The sequence below is a fragment of the Ovis aries genome, chromosome 3 (assembly GCF_016772045.2).
Source record: "Ovis aries strain OAR_USU_Benz2616 breed Rambouillet chromosome 3, ARS-UI_Ramb_v3.0, whole genome shotgun sequence".
NCBI lineage: Eukaryota > Metazoa > Chordata > Mammalia > Artiodactyla > Bovidae > Ovis > Ovis aries.
The window spans coordinates 58,609,524-58,621,797 of record NC_056056.1 but is presented as its reverse complement, the minus strand read 5'-3'; the positions used below and the strand labels follow the sequence as shown (position 1 = coordinate 58,621,797).

The window sequence follows — 12,274 nt, the reverse complement described above, 5'->3', positions numbered from 1 at the left end:
GCAACAGGAAAAGGATGAGATGGTGACAAAGATATTTTCTTAAACTCTTTACATGCAGACCCTCAGCAGAGGCAGAAAGCAATGCTCTCTCATCTCCATGCTCCCTCCCTCCCTCCTGCCTGCCTCTGGCACCTGTCACATTTATACAGACTGGTTCCACAAAACACTTTTCAAATGTGCATTTCTTTAATTTTGAAAAATATACACAGGAGAAGCCATGTGTTTTACATAGGAATACACACATTAACAAAGCATTTCTTATATTTTCCCAAAACTCTATTATATGTCTGAATTTTATAAATTAAATATATCAGAACCTTTTAAGTTAAAATGAGATCCCTGAAACTACCAGATACGCTCGACTTTTTCTCAAGATCAAATGAACAGAGAATGTGAATATGGTTTGTTAAATAAGGTTTATTGTTAGCTTTATTGCCTGTAGTCTATTAGATGCAACTTTATTGTGCCTTTGCAAACAGAATACATTTCTTAAAAAAAAAAAAAAAACTGATCAAGATTTTCCATACATATAGCTCTATATGATAGATTACAGTGCAACACTATTGTTACATAATTATAGAAATACTATAGAACCCAAGAGCACAGGGTAAGCAAAAGAAATGCAATCCTGAGCCATCTGAAAAAGATGATCCAATGAATCCTTTTAAGTGTAGGTTTAGAAAACATGGAGATGGGGAAAAAAATACATGCACACTGCAGCCAGGAGCCAAATACATTAAATACCTGTTCAGCGAGACACAGGTGGGGGCAAATGGTGAATTTCAGACACATGCACACTCACTCATTCTCCCGTTTCCTCTCCTGCTACCCTCCCATCCCCGGTACATTCACTCCCACCCCTTCCCAAAAGAAAAACATCAGGCACTAAGTCCTAGTGAACCCCACATCTGCCTTGCTGGAGAACATTAAGTGACTGCTAAATAAGAGTGTAGGTCATCACCCATAATAGCAAACAAAGCATGTGCTGTAAGCCAATTCCAGCTGTTTCTGCCTCTTTGGAAGTAAATGAAGCATATGCTCACTACAGTTTAAAACTGTAGGGGGAAATGTCTTGACAACTACACCATTTTCTCTCCCTACATCTTGAAGTAAAATCAATAGCAGAAAAACCTGCCCTAAAACTAACTGCCTCATCTGCAATTAAAATACATGTCATTCTATTTTTGGTATCTATTCAATTCTCCTTCAATAAGCACAGTTTGTGAAGTTTGTATCTGTTTATGGTAAACACCACTGTGCCACAAAACACCTGCCATCGCTGGACGGCCTTACAAAGCACCAAATCTTCTGCATGTTCTTTGCCAACAACATTTCCTCAAGACCACAGCATTCTAGTGTTCCCAAAGATGATGCAAGTAGAGATAAGTAATGAAAGGTATTTGGTTTGTGTCTTCACCTTACACAGCCCTAGCGATGAAGTTAACCAAACATGCCTCCATGCCTTCCCTGAAATTAACCTGAGTCAGCTGACTAAGCAGACTGGCCAGCCTGTCAATCCACTTAATCAGAGATTGAGCTGGAAAACTGGAGGGTTAATGTCTACCAGCAGCTTGTCTTGTGCAGATAAACCAAGAGTTCTTGGTTTTTGCAAAATCTACTGTCCCAGAGGGTGAAATCACAGAGGTGGAAAATAACTCACAGCGTACAATATACTGAACTTAAACTGCATAACCTGTGGGACTACTTGGGAGAGAAAAAAAAAGGATCTTCATTCCCCACATAATGAGACGTGGGTTTTAGTGTGTCCGTATACATCAGCTGCTACAGAAAAATCAGTAAGATTTGCTTCATCACTTTCTTAGGTTCAATCAAATGCTCATACACTCACAAGATACTCATACACCCTATGAATATGAGGTGGCTCTTCTCTTCAAAATTTTAAAAATCAAGAGGCACCAATACCCGTTCATTTATGTATTAGAAGTATCATAAAATCACCACTAAAATGACAGAAATGGCATCAGTGATGACTGCACGAAGGAGAAAAAAGATCAAAAGACAACCTTTGCCGCTGCACTTCAGTGTGTACTTGAAAGCGCAGTGGCTCTAAATCAGAATGTAAGGATCTGATAAGGTTTTATTGGTTTAGCATAGTTCCATGGCCTCTGTCGGAGCCTGGGAAATGGAAATAGATTCCAAGAGATTTAAGAAATCACTCAGATTCTGTTTTAAATGCGCACTGTTATCATTAATCTGACTGTAAAAACCTTGGCTCTATCACGACCTTCTTCAAGAGAAAGCAGAGTGCAACGACTGCACTGACAGTCTCAGCGACGACCTGGTCCTGACACCACTGGGGAAGGGGTTTCTGGAGCTGAAAGGGCAGCATGCTGCATTTCCGTATCTTTGGTTAAGCTCTGGTCTCTTCAAAGCCACCTCTTTCCTTCACATTTAGTCACCAGTGAATTTTAAGTCTGTATGTTTCATTATAGAAGGTCACAAGACATCATTTGCATGTTAAATTATCAGATCAACAGTTTCAAATTTTTGGCCCTAACCCTGCCCAGCGGGAACCACAAGGACCCTGCATGGGCAAATGCAAAATCAGATGCTTCCATTAAAGCATATTCTTTCTAAAGTTTCACGAGCTGCACAGAAAACTGTCAACAGGGCTGCCAACACTGCGAGAGGGACAAAGCGGAGCTTTTTCTGGCTTCTCTTCTTGAAAGGGGCCTAAGCCAGCTGCTGTGGGGTCTGGCTGTCAAAAACACCTATCACCAGCCTCCAGAGCAATGTCAGTAATGTAGGAACCTTACACAAAGCCTCAATATTGTGTGGGTGTTTGAGGTGAAAAGGTGAGAATAAGTTGTAACTAAAACTAAATCTGGCCTAGTGAGCAAAAGGTAAAAAAAATTAAAAAAATAAAAATAAAAAGACACTCTGGGTTTAACTGAAAGAAAAAAAGATAAATCACTTTTACATCCTCGGCCCAAGTGTTGCCTGGAGTTCTCTACCTTCTCCTGGAGTCCGAGGAGCTACTCTCTGCTCTCTTCCTTCACTGCTTTAGCAGACAGTGGGTTCCAACAGGAGAGCTGTGGAGTTGAGCCGGAAGTTGGCCAAAGCAGGAAGTCAGGCAAAGCGAGCACTGAGCCGGCCAATCAAATCCTGGCTCAGCCCCACAGCATACAGTAACAACCCTCACCGTCAGCCTGACCACACACAGCAACCAAGCAGTATCCCCTTCATTTACAAATAAATCCAAGCTCTCCCTGGTAAACATTTCAGGACGAACCATCCGGCTGGTATATAACAGCAAATGCTGCCAGTTTCCAATAACTGAGCACCAAATCCGGTATCACCCTCCTCCCCGCCCGTGCAAACGAAGTCAGTCTGCAGTTTAAAATGTGAAGCGCCACGTTTCTCTTTGCTTCTGTGTCGTCTCCTTTCTTCATTTTCTCATGGAAGTTTTCCTATATTGATAGTCAGTTCTGAGTCAGATGATATAGAGTTGCAAAGTATTTGGTGATTTCCATATGACATTCTCCTCAAAATGAAGTAATTTCATGGGTTTAAGTCAGAAGTGCGTCCACAGACGTCTTTTCCTTGCAGTTCATCATACAGAGAAAGATTCTCACGCATGGCTATTTCCGGACAGTGCATTAAATGACGATACCTCACAAGAGAAACGATCATTATCTGTATCCATCAGAATAATATACAGATTCACAGTCAATGAGATGATACGTTTTGCAGAAGAGAGGCATTGAACAGGATGCTATTCAAATACAAAAAAACAGCAATAAACATTCTGTGCTACAGAAAATTTGCTAACTTCTAACTTTAAGGACTGAAAGTGATGAGTCTGACAACTGCATCTGAGGACTGGAACATGCTTCTTCCCTTCCAGATACACAATGTTTGATGCTGGTGCACATGTATGTATATATATATGTACACACACATGCACAACACTGTGTCTGCAATGATATACAAATGCAATATACACAGCCAAGTCCTGAAGGCAGATTTCAGAGAAGAGGGCTACCAAGACCAAGAGAGCGAATGTCAACTTAACACTTCTAACATCAGAATGTTGTTTTATTGAACACACTCTTAAAACAAGCATCTCTTGGCAATAAAAGCAAAGAAACAAAAGTACTGCTTCCACTCTATTCTAGTGGAAGACTGGTCACGCCGACCTGCTAGTGAATTCATTAAGGAATTTTGCAACAGGCAGCCTGCTGGGGCTACCAGCACAGCTCAGGCGCAGGTCTGCTGACTTCTCAGTGAGAGCTGGAGCAGAGGAAAATATCAGAAAGCAAATTCGCAATTTATCACAGCTTTCTTCCTTAAGCAAAACAAAAACAAAACCCTGCAGATGAGTTTCATAACCACAATTCAGTTTATCAAACTTTTTTTCTGAAGGATTTTCATTTAATTATGTTACATAACAGGAAATAAAACTTCTTCACAAACATTCTCAAGGCTTACAGTCATCGGGAGAATGGCAAAAGTAAAAGCAGGAGCACTACTGAACACATGGCAGGAAGGTAAATTTCTGTTTCTGCTCTTAAAAAGTAAAAAAATCACCATATAATTAAGTACAAAAACCTGCATTGAATGACAACTGCTGGTGTATTTACTTGATCAGAAATGAAGACCAAGAATATAATAAAGCCCTATGATAATATCCAACTGGAGCACTCCCCACCGTGCGTACACACTAAGATGTTGGCAAAGTTTCTGGAGCATTAGCTTATAGAAACATGGGAGTCCTTGGTTAGCTGCATTAAATGGAACGTTCTCTTCTGAAATGCACCCTCGATTCAGTTTCACTTACAAATTGCAAACTAAAGTTATTTCTTCAGAAAAATATCTGTTTGGCATCTCCTGGACTTTGTTCCATTGGACAATATGGACACTTTAATCTAAAGACAAGAAAGAAAACATTGAATCAAGAAACAGGATCAGTACTGAGCATTCAATTTTTGTCTAGTTACAGAGTATCTTGTAACAATTACACTCACAGATATGCTTGCTTGTGCACATCTATAACTGTGCTTTCCCTTAATAGAACAGCCATGAAGAGTTAAAAATAAACACCGTCCAAGCCAGACCCTAAATTGCACAGCTCTTCCAGTGGCAATCAGTGAAAAGTATTTTGAAAACAAAACAAAGACAACTGTTCTGAAAACTGCTTCTGGGGTTTCAGAAGCAAATTCAATTTTTTTTTCTCCAAGGTTTAGCTTGCAACCATCTCAGAATGACTTTCAGATGTACTAGAGTCACAATCCACACACGTGCAGCAAAACTGGTGCCAGCTGCTAGGCCTACACAGCACGCAGCCAACCCAGAGTGGCCTGCATGCCCACGGTGGCACACGACATGCTGCGGTGGCATCAGAAACCAGCATGGTCTGAACCAAATTGTCATCCACCTGCATTCAGCTGCTGAGAAGGGCACACACAGCTTCAGGGCCTTTTCTTCAAAGAAAAGACTTCACTGTAATGGGTCTGAAATGAGCTCCAATGAGAAATTCTTTAGCTGCCTATGCTAGGGTTTTGAAACTGTTTTTCAAAATCTAATTAATAAATTCTTGAACAAATTTCTCAGTCTTGAGATTGAGAAAAGATCACATACCACCCACTAAATAAGTAAATATATATATTTCTAAACTCTAGCTATGTTTATTTATCCTTATTATTTATTGTCCCAACAAGTTCCACATATATATTACTAACATTTAAAAATTTAAGACACTTACTTGCTACCATTAAACATTTTATTCAGGGCATCTCTTGATATAATATGACCACAGACCAATTTCATGGGTGGATTGTTATCTGTTGTTTGCTGACGAAGAATAGGACAGGCAAATATCGAGTGATACCAGCACTTTTTACCAAGGTCCACTTCAATCTGTTTTTAAAAAGGTAAAGGACTCACGTTATATTTCAGGAAACCATCCACATGCCAGTATGTACTCTGCAGCAAAGAAGATTTATCAAACCTGCTCATACAAAGGTAACTTTTTACAGCACTCTTCTAAACTAACTCAAAGATGGACAGTCTTAGGGACTCAAAGTATTACCTCATCATTCTAAATCAACCTTCAAAATTATTTATAACACGATATAGCAAACCAAATTCTAATGCCTGAAAGCAAAGGTCAAAGGCAAGGCAATACTCTGGAAGTCAAACACTCTTAAAGACTCATCAAGATATATGAAAGAGTAAACCCACCAAGGGACTTCCCTGGCAGTCCAGTGCTTAGAGCTCGTGCCTCCACTGCTAGGGCAGGGGTTCGATCCTTGGTCAGTGAACTAAGATCCCACATGCGGCATGGCATGGCCAAATAAATAAACTCACCAGAAATGCTGATGGTTTTCACAACACACCGATACAATTCAGGGTGCTAATTCATTAAAGGCAGACTAAATATTCTTTATTGCTGTGTGGGCTTTAGATCTGGGTTTCCGGTGTTTTGTATGCAACTGTCCAGAGAAACCACCTGAAACAAGGGCTTCAAACTAAATTTCAGCCGGAGAATTCACACCCCATCCATCTGCGCCCACAGCACTCTATCAGCTCTCTCTCTCTGCAGTTAACAAAACAAAAGCTATGAAATCACCGTAGCGTAGTGGCTAGCATGTGACAGGCTTCACAAACAGCAGTTCTTTCTGCTTTCTTTTCTCCTAAATCTCAAATGGCTATCAACAGAAAAGTCGGTATTGCCCAGATTCTTCCAAACAAGTTGGCAGAGTGTAACAATGATCCCGAGATAAAATAACCAGCTCGTTCCCCTCCACCCCCAACTGCTTTATTCCCCTGACACCCGGGTGCTGGGTGGATTCAGACTTCAGTGTGCTCTGTTCTAGGATGCAAGCGTCAGACACTGACAACACAGCTGGGAAACTGCCAGTTCTTGCAGGCACCTGCCTCAGCAAAGAGAGGGAAGGCACGAGTTCTTCTCACTTGTTTCAACGAGCAGCTGCCACGTGGGCCACTGCTTGCGTCCTGACCACACTCAGGACTGGGTGTGCACCTGCGCCTTTCATTAGAACTGATCTCTGAGAAGCTAGGGCAACCAACTGACAGTTATCAGCTGGAATTACAAGGGAACTGCAGATAAACCTGCACATAGAGGTGGCAGGAGTCAGGCAGGAATGAGAATTTCTGTCAAAGATCCAGTGTCTACTGTCAGAGGCCTAGGAGAAACACACACACACACACCCCCACAGACACACACCCACACACACGATGACCTATGTTATGCTTCCATGTCATAACTCCTATGGCAACAAAACCTGACTACCTACTGTGTGTCCCGTATTTTTCTAAGCATTCCTCTGTTATCTCTATCTAGCCTTTAACAGCCACATAAAGAGAAGGATGGTCCCCATCTTAGAGATGAACAAACTACCACTCTGAGAAGAGAGAGCTAGCAAGTGACTAGAGTACATGCTGACCTTCCAGACACTCTGAAGGGTAGTGCAGGGTGGAGAACAGGAGTGAGGCACTCTGTGCTCCAGGAAAACTGGTGCAACAGGTCTTCAGATAGTTAAATATTTTCAGAAACTGATTTTATGAGCCCAGTCCTTGCATCTTCTCATATCTATCTAAGGTTCTGTCTCCCAGGCTGCAGTCCTCATTCTGTCCCCAGTAAAACTTAACTCACAATTCTCATACATTTTTTTTTTTAAGTCGACAGCACTTAGAACACCGCTCGTGCCTCAGTATATCCACCTTTCCCCCTTCTGACCTTTTCCTTCACTAGCTGTCGCTGCTGCTCTAAGTCAAAATGGTAAGAAAACTCCAGTGCCTCCAAAATGTACCTATGGCTCAGATAGTAAAGAATCTGCCTGCAATGCAGGAGACTAGGGTTCAAACCCTGGGTGGGGAAGATACCTCAGAGAAGGGAATGACAACTCTCTCCAGTATTCTTGCCTGGAGAATTCCCCAGACAGAGGAGCTTGGCAGGCTACAGTCCGTGGAGTCACAAAGAGTCAGACACGACTGAGTGGCTAACACTACCACCTACTCTGCTTTTACTGTTTAATCATGTCTCCGTACAGATAAAAGAATCCCTGTCAAATGGCTACAGTAGTATTTCCTGATTAAAAGGCAAAATAAGCATTTAAATCCATCGCATCCACGTTCTTATCTTGACGGGAGAGGTAATAACCAACAGGAAATGGCACTCACAGGTAATTCATCTTTCTGGTTCCAAACGCCAGTGCACTGCCTCTGTTCGATCACAGCTTTGATGTTAATTAAAGCCGGCAGCGCCACACAACCCGCTGAGAAACTGGAGGGCAGAAGAGGAAATGTTAAAGCCAGGCCAGGTGGCAGAAAGCTTGGTCCCGGGCAACACCAATTCCTCCAGCCTGCATGCTGTGTGCAGAGGGCCCCACTGGATTCTAGGTACGATAAAGCCATCTGTTTTGCTAAAGTAGCGTACACATTTCAAGTGTAGGAGAAGGAGAGTAGATTTCTTTGCCACGCAAAGGGGAAACGGCAGGTTAGTGCCTCAGAAACTGTGGGCCCCCCACAGAATTCTTAGCATTAATGACACTCTGAAACGTTTCCTTGCACAGCCCCTTCCAGACCTGGATCACCCTGGAGAGCCAAGGCAGAAGTACACACTTCTCAGATCTGCAAGTGCTCGCGGTCAACTTTCTGCTGAGTCCCTCTTCAAGACTGCCCTCACCTGAAGGAAGCAACCTGACCAGGGTCACATTCTAAGACAGCTCCACCTGATGACACAAAAGTTGTCCCAACTGGGATGACCCCACCAGCCACCACAGCTCCGGAGTGCCACAAGGATGGGCTGAGGCCTCTAGTGACACTGCATCAGAGTTCAGCCTTCCTCTCTGCCTGATCCTGCTGCTCTCGCTCCCTGCAGGGGGTGATCCCAGTAAACCTCCTGCACATCTGTCTCCCCCCATTTCAAGTCTGTCCCAGGGAACCTGACCCTGCAGCCCCACAGCACATTAAAGTGAGCTGCACTGTCTCCTACGTAGGACTCTGACCCCTGTGAACACAGGCTGCACCTGATTCATCTCTGTGTCCCACACGATGCCTGGATGGAGCAGGGATTCAAAACACTAGAGGAATCAAAGGAATCAAAGAGCTGCAAGAGTCAGTTCTTAAAACAGGTTCTTAAACCTTTTGATCTCAGGGCCCCTTTACAGGCTGAAACATTAAGGATCTCAAAGGGTGTTTGGTTTTGTGAGTTCCATCATTATTTATTGTATTAGAAAGTAAAACTGAGAAATGTTTAAAATTTAAATGTTGAAAATAATAAATATATTACATGAGATAGATAAGATTCTCACAAAAAATAACTATATTTTCCAAACCAAAAATAACCTTGCGAGAGCAGCACTGTTCTCTGTTTTTACCTATCTTTCTAACCTCCGGTTTAACAGAAGACAACTGGATTCTTACACCCTCTCTGCACTGTCTGTTGCAATGTATTCTTTCTGTTGAAGTGGGAAAAAAAATCCAGTCTCACACAGATATGTAGCACTTTAACTGCCTTTTCATATAATTGTGGATATTCTTTAATGCCTCACTAAAATGCCACAAAGTAGCAGTCTGTTAAAAAGGTTAGCTGCAAAGTGGAATCTGAATCCTTGCTGTTATGAGAGTATTTTTTTTACTCTGCTCTACTAAAACCCAATGGTCTTGAACTCTGAATGAATCCTTGACTCATGCATGATTTTGTAAGATCATACTACTCTTCTAAGAGCTAGTATGTTTTATTATATATGGAAAAATTAAAATTATCCTCACCACCAATTTCATCAGAAATGTCTTTAAGTACTGGGAAGCTGTCAACCTCACAGTGGTGGGTTCAAGTTTCCCCAAATTTCTATTTTAGCTTAAAAATTCCATCACTGTGGCAAAAGACACTATCAGTCGCCTTCCCTGACATGAGAGGCCCACTTCATTCATCTGAACAGATGTCTGCCAAAAGCCTGAGTGTGAATAACTGTAGTGTTTCAGTGGATTTTTGAGTAAGAACTGTGTTCTAGGAAAAAGCAACTAGTTCTTTAGCTCATAACTCAAACATCATACAGATACTTTTTCTTGAGACATCATCATATTATCTCATGACCCAGCATGAGCTGAAGAGCTTTATTTGAACTTCCTATTCAGGCACACAAATAAAGTGAATGATTTTTAACGTTTTGTCAAGAACATTCTTAAGTAAAGCTAAAATATCTGCAAGTGTGAGTGGTGAGGAATACAGCAAGTCTTTGAGGCGTTTGGGACCACTGCCCTCATCTGTGCCAGGGTTGGAGGAGTTTATTTAACCCACCATGTAAACACAGTGGGAAAGGCTCCCGGAGACCCCCAAAGGATCACACTCTGCTAACTGCTCCTCTAAAACTGTTGCCAAGTGTGACCATCTCCTGAAATACCAACTATACTCTTCTTTAGAAAGACAAACGTTCTCTCAGCTTTAAACATCAGGAACTAGACCGCAAATTAAGCAGAACTGACTGATGTGATGAATGTTTCAAAAACAGACAGGACATGTATACACAATGGAGTATTACTCAGCTGTTGAAAAGCACAAACTTGTGCTATCTGCAGAGACACAGATGGACCTAGAGACTGTCACACAGAGTGAATTAAGTAAGTTAGAAAAACAAATATGGTATATATATTGTATAATATATATAAATAATGCATTATATGTAATTTATATATATTATATATAACATAATATATATTATACATAATTATATATAAATATACTATGTATATAATGTATATATATGGAATCTAGAAAAATGGTAGAGGTGAGCTTATCTGCAAAGTAGAAATAAGAGTCACAGGTGTAGAGACCAAACTTACGGATACCAAGGGGAGAATGGGGGATGGGATGGACTGGGAGATCGGGATCAACATATACATGCTACTACGTAAAAATAGTCAACAAATGGGAACCAACTATAGAGCACAGGGAACCCTCAAAAATCAACAACAACAACAAAAAAACTACACAGGACAGTGTCCATACCTGACACTGAGCGGGGACTCCACGGAGAGCCCCAGGAGGGCACAGGCATCTCGGGTGAAGATGTCACAGATGTCAGCCCACTGGTTTGCGTCAAGCAGGTGAACATACGGTGAGTTCTCAATCCCTTGTCTCAGGTACACGAGGCTCCCCATCAAGACCTGAATGTCTAAACAGAAGCAGCAGCGATTTGGAGGTATGAATGCTCACACTTGAAACAAAGAGTTTGCAAGTTATACACTGAAAAAGGCAAGAATTTCCCCAGTGGACATGGCATAAAATAACTGATTAACAATGTCTTTTTAAAATTCTGGTCCTTAAGCTCGCTGTCTTTTAAAGAAACAGCACAGAGGAAAACAAGAAAAGGAAAGCACTAAATACTGAACGTATAATTATTTTATTCTTACAGCACAGTGTGATCACCGTCATCCGGAGGAGTAACCACTGTGTCGTAAACTGGGGCCATTGCTATCTTTGGCTGTGAAACCAGCCAGCCCCTACACCGATCCCGGGGGCTAAGTGCTGCCACGCTGGTGGGCCTTCAGACGTCTGGCTGTGTGACAACAGCGGCACAGCGGGTGGCGGGGGAGAGGGGGAGCAAGAACACACTTTATTTCCTCTTAGTTTAACAGAATCCTCCAAAATGTTAAGTTTCTTTCTGGCTTTTCAATTAAGAGTCTTTTTGTTTTCAAGCCTTGCCGCACGGCTTGTAGAATCTTAGTTTCCCAACTAGGATTGAACCTGGGGCCCTTGGCAGTGAGAGCACAGAGTCCTAACCACTGGACCTTCAGCGAATTCCCTCAATCAAGAGGCTTTAGAGCCAGTCAAGAGCTTTTTAATTAAGTAATCATCATCTACAATTGTTTCAGTTTCTTAGCAAATACATGTTACATCTAGTTAAGACAAACAAATTCCAGTGGCAGCTTTAGCCCTGTTTCAACTATTAAAGCCCTCAGACTCTAAACTCACCTTTTTGATGATTTAGGGCAAATGGCTGAAAATTTTTAGCATACTGCAACGCCTCTCGCTGATTTGTAGTTCCACCCATTAACAAGCTAATAAAATAGAGTCTGTGTAGCTTAAATTCCAAGGAGCTGTTTTGGGCTATGAGCATTTCTCGGTTTGATACTGCCCATCTAAAGAAAAAGCAAAAAAAGATTTAACAGTAATAAAAAGCACAGGCATGTATGTTAAAAGTGGTTTGAAACCTAACAACAAAAATGGGTTTAGTCTGCCATCTTGTGGAAGCTGGTGGTAACATCAACCCTTAGGACCAGAGGC

The 12,274-nt window shown here is 41.8% G+C and overlaps 1 protein-coding gene across 4 annotated transcripts in view; it reads right to left on the bottom strand.

Moving 5' to 3' along the window:
- Positions 1 to 167: 167 nt before the first annotated feature.
- RMND5A (required for meiotic nuclear division 5 homolog A) overlaps positions 168 to 12,274 on the bottom strand; it is a 60,799-nt gene continuing 48,692 nt past the window's right edge. For 2 of the 4 annotated variants that reach the window (XM_015094353.4, XM_060412115.1), the window contains 6 exons: positions 11,963 to 12,129; positions 10,997 to 11,162; positions 8,167 to 8,269; positions 5,726 to 5,880; positions 4,802 to 4,889; positions 168 to 3,736 (listed from right to left, as the gene is read on the bottom strand). In XM_015094353.4, coding sequence (XP_014949839.1) covers positions 4,826 to 4,889; positions 5,726 to 5,880; positions 8,167 to 8,269; positions 10,997 to 11,162; positions 11,963 to 12,129 — 655 coding nt within the window. In that variant the 3' untranslated portion in view covers positions 168 to 3,736; positions 4,802 to 4,825. Of the gene's footprint in view, positions 4,890 to 5,725; positions 5,881 to 8,166; positions 8,270 to 10,996; positions 11,163 to 11,962; positions 12,130 to 12,274 lie in introns of all 4 variants that reach the window. The other 2 variants (XM_042246068.2, XM_042246070.2) reach the window with 1 other exon arrangement.